This window comes from Trachemys scripta, chromosome 6 (assembly GCF_013100865.1).
Source record: "Trachemys scripta elegans isolate TJP31775 chromosome 6, CAS_Tse_1.0, whole genome shotgun sequence".
In the NCBI taxonomy this organism is placed as follows: Eukaryota; Metazoa; Chordata; order Testudines; family Emydidae; genus Trachemys; species Trachemys scripta.
Window position 1 is genome coordinate 30,463,324 of NC_048303.1, and position 15,764 is coordinate 30,479,087.

At 38.5% G+C, this 15,764-nt stretch overlaps 1 protein-coding gene across 2 annotated transcripts in view; it reads left to right on the forward strand.

Annotated features, from left to right (window-relative positions):
* The window catches only part of NDUFS4 (NADH:ubiquinone oxidoreductase subunit S4), a 62,627-nt gene that overhangs the window by 15,127 nt on the left and 31,736 nt on the right, over positions 1-15,764 (forward strand). The window contains exon 2 of one of the 2 annotated variants that reach the window (XM_034774017.1): positions 11,403-11,481. The exons of the other annotated variant lie outside the window; for it this stretch is intronic. Coding sequence (XP_034629908.1) covers positions 11,403-11,481 — 79 coding nt within the window. The remainder of the gene's footprint in view (positions 1-11,402; positions 11,482-15,764) is intronic. 2 annotated transcript variants of the gene reach the window in all.

Below are 15,764 nucleotides of genomic sequence, written 5' to 3' on the forward strand. Positions count from 1 at the left end.
GTGCTAAAGTGTCATGATGGTTCCACTCTCAGTACTGTAAAATGCAGATCTGCAGCAGCTAAACATATTGGAGCTGGAAACAAATCCACAAATGCATAATAAGGCTTAAAATCAAGTGTGATGAGTAAGCAGCAAGGTGGATAATTATGGTAGAATAGTGACAGAGAAATAAGGTTGGGGTGGAATTGAGGACAAAAGCTATAGATCAGGAAGGAAACCAAAGGTTGGGGAAGAAAAGCAGGACAAAGGAGATGGAATAAGAATGAAACAGGACAGGATTTAAGGGGGTCCATTAGCTTGATAATCCCACTGTCATGACTAGAGTGAACTCTGACTGCAGACAAGTCTGCAAAATGGTAAGTTTCATTTAGTTACTACTTCCAGAATGCAGTGCATTTCTTCCTTTCATTGATTTTTATGAAGTATTTCAAAGTGAAACACATTAGTTGTGTGTGAAATAGCTGGTGTGTGTGTGTGTGTGTGTGTGTGTGTGTCATAGCTGTCTTTGCAATTGTGGCTCTCTAGCCCAGTGTTTCCCTAACTTGGCACACCACTTGTATAGGGAAAGCCCCTGGCGGGCCGGGCCGGTTTGTGTACCTGTCGCGTCCGCAGGTCTGGCCGATCGCGGCTCCCACTGGCCGCTGTTCGCTGCTCCAGGCCAATGGGAGCTGCTGGAAGCGATGGCCAGTAAGTCCCTCGGCCCGCGGCCGCTTCCAGCAGCTCCCATTGGCCTGGAGTGGCGAACCACGGCCAGTGGGAGCCGCGATCGGCCAGACCTGCGGACGGGGCAGGTAAACAAACCGGACCGGCCTGTCAGGGGCTTTCCCTAAACAAGCGGCATCCCAAGTTTGAGAAACACTGCTTTAGCCAAACAGATAAGTTGGCTTCACTTGTGGCCTGAAAATGTGAAACCAAGAAGTTTCTCAGTAACATTTTAAAAAATTATTTTGCACACAGTTAGCTGTATGGTTTTTAAATGGGACTGTTCTGGGGATATGGAAGGCAAGAATAAGATGCACAAATTTACAAGCCAGGTTTTGTGGCCCTCGCTATCTTGTGTTATCTCCAGACCTATCAATACAGTGCATGCTACTATAAATGCTCAATGAAATGAAAAGGGAGGCAACATCAAGAGGAAAGGCTAGACATGCAGTAATGTTGTATAACCTAAAATTTATGTAAAGTTTCTAGTGGTTTTTTGTTTAATTTTCTACAATTCAGGATACATTTTATACCAGAAAAAGAGCACAGACTTTCCTACCACAGAGGTGGGTTATGGAAAGAGCCCTGCGTGGATACAAAATCTGCATCCAATCTGCAATTTGCAAAAATGGTCTGTGGATATTCGCGGGTGCGGATATAAAGCAGATATCCGCAGAATTGTAGGGCTCTAGTTGTGGAACTTGAGTTTCTTTCATTCCTTGCAGTGTTGGTGTTAAACCCTGAGACTTATGTTCTTTTTACTACAAAGAGAGCACTTAGAACAGTTTTTATTTACAGTTATTACTGATGTGGCCTGTATATGTGTGTGTGAGGGGAGAAGTTTGACATTCAGAAAGCAGACATAGCAAAATTAGATCACCTGTGTTTTTAATTGAAATTCCCTCCACCTTCAGCCTTCTCCCCATTTCTCAAGACCCTTTCCAAAAATAGATAATCCCCAAATCAGTCGATAGTTAAGAAGATCCTGCGTGGGCCAAATTAATTAAATACTAGTAAATGTTAGGATTGTTTCCCCTCTAACATCCAAGTTTCCACTGTTGCATTGAGAATCTGCCAACTCAGGATTATGATCAGAGATTAATTTCCAGACGTGTGTCTTCTGGTTTAGGGAGTAGTGCATAATGCCCTTCCCCAGTTACACACCAAATTGCTGATCAGAAGTTATTCTACAACAGATTGCAATAGTGCAAAACAATTCAGTCACTTGACATCAGTGGAACATCTTATAAATGTCCCCATTGCTAAAGAAATTAATATCTACAATCTTGTACGTTTTACATTACATGTTCTGTGACAGCTACTATAGTAATTTAGAGTTGGTCTCAGATTTGTTTCATTCTTAGTGTGCTGAGCCACTCTGACGAAAGTGCGTATTTCCTTTTTAATAAAGTATTTAGTACTTACAAGGTCGTGAGTTCAATTTCCAAAGACAGGTGATCTTCTGTACTACTTGGCTTTGATATATGATACTTGGTAGTTAGTAGCCAAAGGTCAAACAATGTTAATATTTTTTTTTTTTTTTTTTAGTATTTTTTTAAGCACACTCCAGATGAGCAACACCTGTATACCTAAAATGCAGTCTTCTCTAGCAGAAAAGCAAATTCAGTTAGTCCTTGTAAATTGGGATATATATTACATTATACATCAACTCTTCATCATAACTGCTTATACCTGTGACACTTTTTAATGTTTTCATTTTCACAGTTTGGATTTTTTTTTCCATTTTAAAGTAACAATTTCTGTAGTGTAAACTAGACTAGAACAGTTTTCCTTTCACCTATCTCAAACTCATTTTTCTGTGTTTATCATTTAACATAATTTTGAAGACAGAGGAGAAATTATGATGTGCAAGTATTGTTTAAGAATGTAGCTACTTTTAATTGCGGACTTGCTTCTCCTCCAAAACCAAGTTATTCATGCACTATGTGCCACAAAATTGTAATACAGAGACTTCACATAATCTGTTTTATAAACAGATATATATAAATATATGGAGAGAGAGAGAATTTTTAGATCCATAAACTCAGTTTTTACTAATAATTTTATTATCATAACATCTATATCCTACATGAAAAAATGCCCTAGTTTGTTTTGAATCTACTTCTTAATCATAATGTATTTCTAGCTATATATTATTTTATTTTTAGAATATAAAATGCACCATCCTGGAGCCTTTGAGCTCATGTACAATAAATACTGCTTAGAGAGTTACATTGGTTTAATGTATAACTTTGTTTCACATTCACATCCTTTGTCTAGCTTTTTCTTAGATTATTTCTGCTTTGTCCCTTTCTATGCAAGGTTCCCAAGAGTTAACTTTCTGTTCTGTGTATTCAAGGGTTGAGTTTTGATTTTTATTTGTTCTAGTACCTACTGTTGTTCATCTTAAAACTCCCTTTACGCTTGATCAGAATACATGCTTTTTCATGAGTGCTTTCAAAGCCCTACTATTATATGATGAATGAGACATGGGGTTTGATTTAAGGCTTTCCTCTGTCTTCCTATTATGACCCAATTTTCCTTTTTCGAAACTTCAAATTTTCTTCAACATACCTCCAACCGTTGACCAAAAGGCAGTGCTAAAAGATCAGTCAGATGTCTCCCACATAGTGGTTTAAATAGCGTGGTTTGTTTTTTTTTTTTTTTTTTTTTTACAGTGAATTCAGTCTTACCTTATTGAATAGACCAGAGTAGTATGAATATTCTGCATGTGGTCATTCTGTGTACCAGCCAGGCAAGCACAGGAATTTGACCTCTTCTAAACATGGCTTCTTTACATTTTCCTTAATTTTTTTAGATAAGTCTCTATTACTTCAGTGTCTGTATCAGTCTTCCCAAATGTATAAGTTTTTTTAATTTTTTTGGTTGTGTATTTAAATGCAAAAAAAGAAATGGAGTTGTGTTACTATGTATTGGTTAATATGTAGTCGTCTTAGTTTCACCTAAAATCAGTCAGTGGAATCTTAAAATCTGATTAAAAATAACACATTTTCAAGACTAGTGTTTAGGCCAAATGCGTTGCTTAATTTTCATGTAAAATTTAGCTAAAATATTTATAAAATGTTTTTCCATATTTAACAAATCTGAGCCGAAGCTCAGGTCTGGTAAGTCCACTTGGCACTTCTTGAGCTTGAATGGCACAAAGTGGATTTAAACTAGCCAGGAATGGTCAGCAGAGAGTTCTCCTTTATAGCAGAACTCTTGGATGGTGATGGTATCAGCAGAGCTGGCTTCTGCTTCCCTGATGTAAAGAGGAAAAGTGGTCATGATGGGAATGAGGAGCGCTGCTATGCCTTATCTTCCCAGGTATAAGGTTGCTGTGGGATCTTACACCAATGGTATAAATTAGAGCTACTGATTGGTCAGGATTAGGGAATTTCAAATGACTCCCTAATGGGCACCCTTGAGGAAGGCTGAGATGTGCTTGTATTTTGAGGGGAAGGAACCTGAGGATAGTGAAAGGTTGAAGGGGGGGATAAGTTTTTGAAGCTGCTGGCTCTGAGTTCAAGTAGCACCCTGTGAGATCAATTCAGTGAGATTTTTTCGTATTCAACACCTTTGAAAATCAGACCAAAATTTCTTGCAATGATTGTGAACTTTGAATAGTCGGGTTACTCCTACTCAAATTATCAAATACTGTAGAATCAAAATCAATACCAAGTTCCACAAGTTAATTTCCCATGAAAGATAAAAATCAGTCAATAGCTTCTATAGTTCAAAAAATTGTTAAGCCCGAAAGATATGCTAGTATCATGTGTTCTACTGACATGAGAGACTCCATATGCTTCTACTTCAGGTTCCAGCTATCTCATCTCTTTTGGATGCTCATTTTCAACCCCATTTCAAATAGAGAGCTCCCAGACTCTTCCCTAGCCTGGTAGCAAGCAAGAACAGATTCAAAGAGGTCATCTGATTTAAGGAAACATATAGGCTTATGATTGCCAGTCTGTTTGACTGTAAATCCTTAGTACAGGGAAGATCGTCATGAAAAGAAGCAGAAACTGGCTAGAGAACCAAGCTATTTGACTAGCTCATCTTTCTTTTACAAAAACAGGTGCAACTTCAACCTGTCCACTATGATGGACAGCACTAGAGTGATGGCCCATACAGACAAACAAGTGTAACCTCTTCTTGGGGTCTGCATAGCAAAAATCAGCACAGCACAACTGGATAAGTAGACAAGAGGTGAACTGAGTGGAGTCTTTTTGTCCATAGCAAAACTGGGATCTTTTGGTAAGCAGACTGAAATGACAGAACAAGAGTTTATTCCTGACCCATTAGGAGGCAGTGGCTCTGAATATACTGTTTCAAAATTAATTCGTCTGCCTATTTTACTCCTTCTATTTATGAAGAAAATTAATGAGTAATTCCAGTAGCACTCTTCTGGGCTGAGAATTCATAATTTCTGGACCTCACGGAACTGTCCTTGCACACTTTTCTCTCTCATTCCGTAAAGAGAGCCCAGAACTATCAGCCAAACTTAAGTAAACTTTGTCAAAAAGATTTGGAAGTTGAATGCAAATAACTGGGTTGTGGGGAATAGTCCTCTGTAGTAACTGACACCCTTTCTATCTGTGAGGAATAGACTTGGAATATGCTTAATTTGGCTTACATTTGGTTGATAGTATAGAAAAGAAAAAAAAAAATATCGAACTCCAGCCAATATAATTCCTCAAACACTAGAAGTTTTGCAAGTTGATCTGCCATTAGGGTGTTTTCATTCAGAACTAAAGATTCATGAGCCATGTCCACCACAGAGGTAAACAGGGCTTATTGGATTTATTTATTTATTTATTTATTTATCATCCTCGTATCATAGATTTGTAAGGCCATAAAAGACCATTGTGATCATATAGTCTTACCTCCCACATAATACAAGCTATCAGTTTCCTGCCCTCCTTTCCCCCTAGTAATTCCTGCATCAAATGTAATAACGTAGTTGCATTAGAGCATATCTCGTAGAGATCCAATCTTAATTTAAAGACTTCAAGTACTGGATAATTCACCACATTCCTTGATGTGGATTACCCTAGCTGATTGATTGAATGATTGATAACTCTCACTGATAAAATCTTATGCCATAATGCAGGTTTGAATTTGTGGAGTTTCAACTTCCAGCCATTCAATCTCGTATATGTTTTTCTGCTAGATTAAAGAGCCCTCTAGTATGAGAGATCTTTTCCCTGGGTAGCTTCGTTAGCTTGGCCAGTGCCAGCCACTCCATTTTTAACTTAATGCACTGGTGATCTGTCTGTTCCATTTTTTTTTAGTCTTTATTTACCTACACAAAGAAAACATGATTGGATGTCTGTGTGAATTTTTCAGAGAGGAAAAATCCTTAGAAATTCCAATACCAAAACTTCATTTAAAAATGAGCTAACGTTTAACTACTCATAATTTCCTAAACGCAAATTTAAAAGCAAGGGATTGGATTGGCTCTGAACAATTTGGTGAAAACTCATGATCAGATGTCGTTTGGCACTAAATTTGTAACACCTCTGAAAGAATAAAGAAACTAACATGGAAATTATAAAGATATAATATAAAATGAACACACATTAGCAATATTTGTAAAAGTGGAAAAATTGTAGTAGTATAAAAGAAACTTGAGAATATTTGATATGCAAATTAAAAGAATAAACTTTGGCATCCATTATGCCATTTTTAGAGCCACCTTTTAAAGTAAAACTTCAGTTTAAGTCTTGGTTATCCACTGATCTCAAGAACAACAGATTTCTACTAGTGCTTTATGATCAAAATGCTATTTGCATTAAAAGAATTATTTATCTAAGCCAAAGCATACCTAGACTAGTATGCATGTCTTTATTATAGTGAAGTAAAAAGTTATTTGAAAATCAAAGATTAAAATAGAATGAATACTGAGTTCATAGGTTTTCAGTGGTCTTCTAACTTCTTTTCCTATATACCAGCCCAAGCAGTTGATATAATTCCTTCTCGCAGTTGATGAGTGCAAAAATAAATAAAGGACTTGTGGTGAAAATATTACATAGCGTTGTTTGAAAACACTGAGTACTTCTTTTTCTAGCAGGTACAGCTAGTTCAGTTAAATGTTTTGCTGTTTTTTCTCTTTAGTGAATCTTTATTCCTATTTGAAAATACAATGCTTTGTTGCAAAGTTATTTTTCTTTTGCTCCTCAGGAGTGCTCTGTGGGCAGCACTCTGTTGGCTACAAAATTGTTCTCCAACTCCTATACAGTTTCTTTCTGACATAATAGATGGGAGCATCTGAACAGAAGAGTAATTGCTGAAAACTCTCTGTGACACTACACCCCATATTCTGCACAGTGATATTATTATATGATTATGGCATAATTATGATGCATTTTGTACAAGACAGATCATGTGAAGTGTCACTGGAAAAGTTATGGTTTGCTGAATATGATTATCCTATTTGTATGCATGTATCATTTTTGTATCTAAAATTAGGAATATTGACTGTGTGTCTGCATTTCAATCATGCTTACTCTGGGTGACACCCACAACTAGCCTTTCTGGTACAACAGTGAAGAAGCCAAAGACAATGGACCCTGGAAGAACTTAACCTTCCTGTGAATGTTCTAGACTGCTATAACTCAGGTATGCAAGGTCATGTGACCAGACCATATGTCTCTGGACTCCATCTTGGGATGTCAGTATTTTTCCACAAACCGGTCAGGGAATCAAGTTTTGAAACAAAGGGTTCCCGAAATATGCTAAAGCTCTATAAGACAGGGAGTGACATCACTCCCCACACAAGAAGAATCCTGGATACGCTTGAGGAACAAAGACTGAATTGAGGGAAGTGCTGGACCCAGGCTAAAGGGATTTCTAGCCTGTGTATGAAAGACCTGGGGATTCCAAGCTGTAAAGCAAGTGCAGTTTGTCCCTTAAGAATCTGCAGCCTGCTTGTATCATCAGCCAGGGTGAAAATTTGCTATTTCATATCCTATCTTTCTAGTATCTTAGACTTAGTTTGTGTTTTTTGCTAGGTAATCTGCTTTGATCTGTTTGCTATCACTTATAATCAATTAAAATCTATCTTTTGTAGTTAATCAACTTGTTTTTGCTTTATCTACACCAGTGAGTTGGAGTGAGGTGCTTGGGAATCTTAGCTCAGAGAGGCTGTTGCGTATTCCTCTTCACATTGCGGGGTGGGGACTCTGAGTTTACACCGTACAGTTTTGTGCAGCGCAAGACAGTATAATTTTGGGTTTATGCTCCAGAGGGGATGCGTGCCTAGGGAGCTGAGAGTTACCGTGGCTTTAGCCCTTTTACTGTTGGTTGGTTTGTGCAGTGGCTAGTCAGAGAGCTGGGTGTGTCCCTACCTGTGTGTATGCTGGTGGAAATGTAAGACCAGGAGCAGGTCTGCAGCTTGTCACAGCAGCACAGGCTGAGGAGCCTAGGCTGGTGGGTCAGAGGGCTCAGTGGTACCCCAGTTTCCAGGGGGAACCTATCACACTCTCCTCCTAGTAGCTTTCAGAATGAACAGAACTGAGAAACTTCAGTAACTAATCAACATCTGCAGTGTCCACAGCTGTATCATCTGCACTTCATGGCCAGTTGATATTAAAAAATGGCTGATGCATCTCAAAATTTGCTATGGGCGTACGATCTTCATCACCATAAGATGATCCTCAACCAAAAAAAACATGACCTTCTGTGTACTATACCACATTTGAAGATGTGTAGGATCAGAGATTGGAGGGCCACAGACAATGCTGTAGTTGCCTTGCTAAACCATTTTAAACTTCTCCTGGTATGACAGTTTCAAAAATTGGACTATTGTCAGGATCAAAATGGTTTCTTGAGCAAGGGTCAGATAGCCTTTTAAGCAGAGCTGATATCTTGCTCTTCTGCAGGGAGTCGTAAAAAATCTGTTCCAATTATGGTTTTATCATCTCCCCACTGTCCTTCACCAGCCAAGAGAGACCTGAATCTGACTAGCATGACTTAGTCTGCACATTCCTAGCACTCCAAGAACCTCAGGAAGCAGCAATAGTTGAAACCCAGGCTGTGTACTGACACTCCCCACTCTCTTCCAAGCATACCTTTCCTACCAACAGATCAGTCTGATCTATGTGATCTTATTGTTTAAAATAGCTTGGAAATTCCTTAATATTCTGGATGTAAACAGCTTTGATTTAACCTGGGCTCATCCCCCTGGACTGTTCTGCTGATTGATATTGTGAAGGTGAAGATATCCATATAAGCTCTTTAGTTTCAATTATTCCTATTTGGACCAAGACTTCTCCCCCCAATGCTCCACCCATATTTCCTTCTGCTTCATCTGAAAAAAAAATACTATTGTGTAAGATGGAACCAGAGAAGGTTGTGTTCATGGGTAAAGGTTGAAATATCACTAAAAGGCTAATAAATTTTATTAGCCTGCCAATTTCCTTTGAGCCCTCTGAAACAGTAGATTATAACTTATTATTCGTACTGCAGTAGTATCTAGGAGCCCCAGTCATAGATCAGAACATCATTTGGCTAGGCACTGTACAGGCACATTACGAAAGGCAGTCCAGTAAGCCTGCAAGATCAGACCATCAAGAAAGCTTGACAGAAGTGAGTGCTTCAACCAACAAAACAGAGGTGGATAATGGTCAGTCTACAAAGGCATATCCCCTTTCTCTCACCCCTCCACCTCCAATGTCAGCCCAAAAACAAGATCCAGAGTTCAGCCACCTGCTAGAATTGAGCCAGAAGCTACCTGAGACAGACACACAGTTGTCACTATAGCCAAGAGACCTTAAGCTAATTAAGAAGGTTTGTCATCTGCATTTCTGCTGAAGTCACCCAGAACAATTGGTTTCTATTATTCCAGTGCTGCCACAGAGGAAATCTGTCAGCTCAAGCAAGAATGATGAGTTCACGTGTTCAAGTGGGATGATGCAAGAATTTTTGTACTTAAGAAAGCTGCATTATCATGAAATAGTAAAAATAATAAAAGAAGGAATTTGTTTTGTAATTGATGGCAAACTGCTTTTTTGGCAAATCAAATTTAATATAGTTAAATATGAGCTGCATTAATGCACATTAAATAACATAGACCAAGGGGAATACACAACTGAAGTAGAATTGCGCTGAGCTTGAAATAATAGTAACGTAACCTCTTGGAATGTTGTTGTTTTCCTGGACAAATGGAGTTGGATCCTACTAATTCCAATTATAACTTTGCATAAAATAGTTGTGGCTTGACCTGTGCTCAGTGATCTCAAACTCTTCCAAGCAATAATAGCTAGAACTTTGTCATCATTGTTAACATAACTTTTTCAGTCACTTTAAATGTTAATTGGACTGTTTTCTCTAAAATGGGGGAATTAATTTAGTTGATGTTGGAAAATGCAGTAAAGCTGGTTTATTACTAAATTTTGGGAATAGATGAATTTATAATAGCCATTTGGACTCTATACCTTCAAAGCACTGTACATAATTATGACATGCTTTTCAAATTTGTTCTTGAATGCTTGTATGCAAACTCATAGTTCTTAAACTGTATTTCGTATTGTAGCCTACTAAACAAATGTACATAGTTGTTGGTTTCTATTTTTGGCTTAGATAGTATTTAAAAAAAAAAATCTGAACATACTGTCATTCTGTTCCTGAAAAATTTGGATTTCAGAATGTACTCATGTTGCATGGTTGGCTTTCAAAAATTTTATAATGTAGCGATAAAAGATATGCCAATAAATCACCAGCAAGTCAGCCATGACACCTCATAAACAAAATCTCATAGATTTCATTTGCATTATGAAGTATGTCTAACTTTCTGAATTATGTAACCTCTGAAGGACAATCGAAAACTACGGTAGCCTGGTCCACTCTTTTTTGTACTTATATATTCTCTCACTTTAATGCATCATTTGTTTAAAGCAATCTGAATTAAACATGAAGCACACAGAGTTATCAGAGAAAACTGCTCTTTCACTTGCTGTTGTACTGTTTTGCCAAGGGACCAACTGCTTTTGTGTGGGTCCCAATCCTGCTCCCACTGACTCCATAAAAATTAATGGCAAAACCATCACTGAATTAATTGAGAGCAGGATTGGCTTCATAGTTGTGCCCATACTTAATGTTATAGGTTTTACTAATTATGCTAAAAGGTTAACCAAAATGTTTGGAAGTTATTAAAAAGATTAACAATTGAGGTAGAAATGAATCAAAATGAGCTGTACCTAGTCGTATAGACAGAATTTGTATCTGAATTATCAGTTAAGAGGAGTGAGTTTGTTTAATATCCTGTTATTAAACGGTACAACTAGCTTACGCCATTGGGATAGAATTAAGATTGTTTTCCTCTGATGCCATCATTTAGGATCAGAGTTCCTGAATACTTGCAGCAGCTTTGTGTTTTTGTCTGTTCGTGACAAACCAACTACTGTACATTCATATAGAGCAGTACAGTCCTTGCCACTGGCAGTCTCTCTGTGACAGAGAGCCTGTAGGCTGACATAAAGTGCAGCCTGTTGTGAACTGCTAAGTGGGAGTCTGCCAAAAACTCAGCAGACAGAACTAATTGGGGAGAAAAAGGATTTTTGTGCCCTCATCTCTCCCTCTTCCATTTTTTTTTTTTTTTTTACAAGATGGATATTGATAAAGTAACTTGTTTATGTAAGATTTGTCTGCCTCTATTTTCTCATTGCATGAATCATTTTTTAACTTCAAGTCTTGCACTGCAGGTCACTGAGCACTTCCACATGGCGGCTGGCACAGGACCAAGCTCAAGACACGCAACTCATCACAGTTGATGAAAAATTGGTAAGGGTTTTCTACTGCACACTGCTATGATACTGCCTTCAGGGTTATTTCTGCACAATAGGCATCAGTATGGTCTTCCATGCTCTTGTAGGAAAGCCATATAAATGTAAACTACAAAGCAAAAATCTCTCATATATTTTAAAGTGGGAATATTAGTGAGCCAGAAGGAAATCTCTATGTGAAAGAAATTCATGGTTACAAATATTAAACAGTACAGAATTATGAAACTATCTTGGTGGTGTTTATTTTGTGGTCAAGAAGCAGTTAGAACTCTATTTTTGTAATGAAAGTGCTATTTTTGAAAGCTATACATTTTGCCTTTTTAGTGAAATCACACAGAATTTACCACTGCTTCCTAAAATTGACTTTACTGGGTTCTGCAGTGCTGAAGAAATAGTCTAAAGAACGATGCAAAGTTAGTGTTACTTTGTACCTATACTCGGCTTTTGAATATGCATGAGGGTTAGATTACAACTAGGAACAAATGCATAGCATTCTTCTCCTAATCAGTAGCAGATTAGAATTTTGGCAACCTTCTCTTATAAATTTTGCAATGTGTGGTCCGTTACTTTAGATGCAACCTGATACTTATGCTTACAATATACAATAGCATAAGTTTTGTAAGACTTCCAGGCCTTCTGGTGGGAATGTGTCATAGCAAAAGCATGTTTTTCATTGGCTTTCTTACCACTTTTAAATCTTAATTTTAAAAAAATCCCATAATAGATAGTTCATATTGTATTTACCTTCAGGCGTACAAAAAAGCATCTTAACTTCTTGGGAATAAAAAGAAATACTTGAAATTCTTTATCATCTAAATTGAAAATGTGTAATAGTAACTTCAGTATTGAGACATCTAAAGCTTTTGAACATCTTTTTAAAACTTTATTTCCCATAGTTTCCATAATATAAATATGGGTCATTCTTTCCTTATCTATGTCAACTGGTAACTGTTCAGATTATCTGTAAATACATTACAGTACCCCTAATCATTTTTATCTGAATCTCATTTTCAAAAATAATAAACATAGTTCTAGTTTATAAACTTTAGTGTTAAGATTTTTTTTCTCTATTTTGGCAGATGTGGTTATTTAGTTGGACAAATGTGTAACTTGTTGTGCAGCATGTGCCATTAGAAACTTAAATACAATAGTTCAGTTTTCAGTATATGGATTAAAAGTCACTGGATGCTGCCTAAATACTCATGTTCCTGTTTTTCCTAGATTTAATAATTATCTTATGAATTGTATTTCATAGAATTATTGTAGCACTGTTCCCTAATCTAAAGGTTTAACACTGGAGTGGTAATTTGTATTATAGTTACATGTATCTTGGCTACAAAGGGGTCAAGTTCAATTTGTACGTTTTGTGGATTTTTTGGTATTATGTACAATACTTTCAAATTTGATAATGCAATCCCTGATTAATTCTGTAAATACAGTATTTATCTGGCAGCCCTTTAAATAGTAAATAAGATGGTTAAATGTTCATTTTGTCCAGTTCTTCCCAGTACTGTGGTAATAGGTCTAACCAAATACTGTTGTTTATTTACAATTTATTTGTGGATCTTACTGGAATTTTTTTCTTCTGTGCTCATACAGGGCTTGAGATTAACTTTTGTAATACTATGAATCTTTTCAACTACTATGTCTGTAGACTTAATTACAGTCTGATTAGATTTGTTTGTAATGGAGTCAATGTAGAAACCATTTCAGAAAAACACACACCTGAATAAAAATGACAGGCCTTTAATAGTTCATGTTTATAAACGAGGAGGGGTTTCAAGTGAATGTTTGATGATTAGGTTGCTATGTAAATAACTTGATTTTGGTTGTTGACATAAATTCATTTTTATTAAATTATACATTAACTCAGTTGTAAATTAGGATTAAATCCCTTATTTAGCAGCAAATCACTTTTCAGAGACTTTAATACTTAATTTTCTGTTCATTTTTTCAAAAACTAGTGCTAAGCATAATGAAACCACACTGTATCTATGCATAATTATATAGTTAAATTACATTGCAGAAACTGGTACTTTTTCCCTCCTGGAAAAGTTTCATATTTGCTGCATGTGTAGACATCATCTTATCAGAGCTCATTAAACCATACTGTGCAATATGAGTTGAACTCTTATTTCCTCCCCCCGCCCCCCAATTTTGTCATAACTACTGTCATAGACTCACAGGACTCATGCTCTCTCTCGGCTCCGTACGGTCCCTGGGAGGAACCCCCTTCAGTGTGACAGCCCTTCTCGAGGGTTCACATTCTCTCTGGGGGTTAAGCCCTGTGTTTCAGCGCCTCCTGGATCTGCACTTCCCTGAACCTTCAGTATGCTCTTGCTGTGGGCCCCCTCAGGGAGTCCCCTTGCTCTGGACCCCCGAGACCTTCATACCCAGAGGAAATAATGCATCCCCGATCTCTAAGCTGCAGTGACTCTCAGCCAGCTTAAAACAGAAGGGTTTATTGAACATCTGAACACAACACAGGAAGTTCTCAGGGCCCTTGGGCCTAGCAGCCCTCCACACAGTTCATCTAGGTCTTTTCCCCCATCCAGGTGAGCTCTGGTTGCTCTCTCTCCACAGTCCAGAAGCCCCCTTCTTCCAGCTGACCATCCTATATCCCCTCCCCCAACAGCCCCTCCTCTGTCCTTTGTCTTCAGTCCCAGATAAACAGGCCACCTGGGCCCTCTCTCTCTCTTCCATCCTTTGTTTCCCCACTGGCTGGAACCGGCTGGTCAGGTCACGGGGTCCTCTCTCCTCAGCCCATTGTCCTCCCACTGACCTGAACCAGCTGACTTCCAAGCTGGGGCGGTCCTCCTGGTGACCAGTCACTAGGATACCCAATCTCCAGGCTGTTGTCCAGGGTCCCAACTGCTAGGCGAGGTCACCACTAGTCCTCTGCAACAACAAACCCCCTCTCCCACCACCTCGTTAAATAAGCAAAACACAGGGAAACCAAGTCTTCCACACTCTGCATGCAAACCATTGAAAAAATAAGAAAATCCCTCGCTTTGTCACAACCACATTCCCTACATCTGACACATCTTTCTCAGTAGATCAGTTGCACGTATGACAATATCTAGTAGGAAAAATGTAACATTACTATAGGTATTGCTGATCTACTTGATGTACGTACATACATACATATGGCTGTAATGTCAGTAAGGCACTTCAGTGATAATCCAAAAGAAGAAAATTAAAAATGCTTTATAACTACACTGCAGCCTGAGGATGGAATTACTTTTATCATAGAAATGTAGGACTGGAAGGGACCTTATTAGGTTATCTAGTATAGTTCCCTGCACTTGAGGCAGGACTATTTATTGTCTGGACCATCCTTGACAGGTGTTTTTCTAACCTGTTCTTAAAAACCTCCAATGATGGAGATTCTGCAATCTCCCTAGGTAATTTGTTCCAGTGCTTAACTACCCTTGCAGTTAGGAACTTTTTCCTAATTTCTAACCTAAATCTCCCTTGCTGCAATTTAAGCCCCATTACTTCTTGTCTTGTCCTCAGTGGCTAAGGAGAACAATTTATCGCCCTCCTCTTTATAATGTCCTTGTACGTACTTGAAGACTGTCATCTTCTCTTCTCCAAACTAAACAAATCCAGTTTTTTCAATCTTTCCTCCTAGGTAGGGCCCTACCAAATTCACAGTCATAGGATTTTTAAAATAATAAATTTCATGGTTTCAGATATTTAAATCTGAAATTTCAGTGTTGTAATTATAGGGGTCCTGACCCAAAAGGGTGGGGGGGGGGGTTACAAGGTTATTGTAGGGCGTCACAGTATTGCCACCCTTACTTCTGTGCTGCTGGTGGTGGCTCTTCTCCCTTCAGAACTGGGAAGCCGGAGATCAGCAACTGCTGGCTGGGAGCGCAGCTCTGGAGGCAGTGCTGCCACCAGCAGCAGTGCCGAAGTAAGGATGGCAATACCCATACCATTACTTCTGCGCTGCTGCTGGCAGGGTGCTGCCTTCAGAGCGGGGCGTCTAGCCAGCAGCTACCGCTCTCCGACCACCCAACTCTGAAGTCAGTGCCAAAATAAGGTTGGCAATACCATGACCTTCCTATGATAACTTTGCGGCTCCCTGCGACCCCCTTTAGGGTCGGGATCCCCAGTTTGAGAAACACTGGTCTCCTCCGTGAAATCTGTATAGTATAGGGTAAAAGTACACAAAACAAGATTTCATGCGGGAGACCAGATTTCACGGTCCGTGACGCGTTTTTTTCCATGGCCGTGAATTTGGTAGGGCCTTACTCATAGGTCATGCTTTCTAGA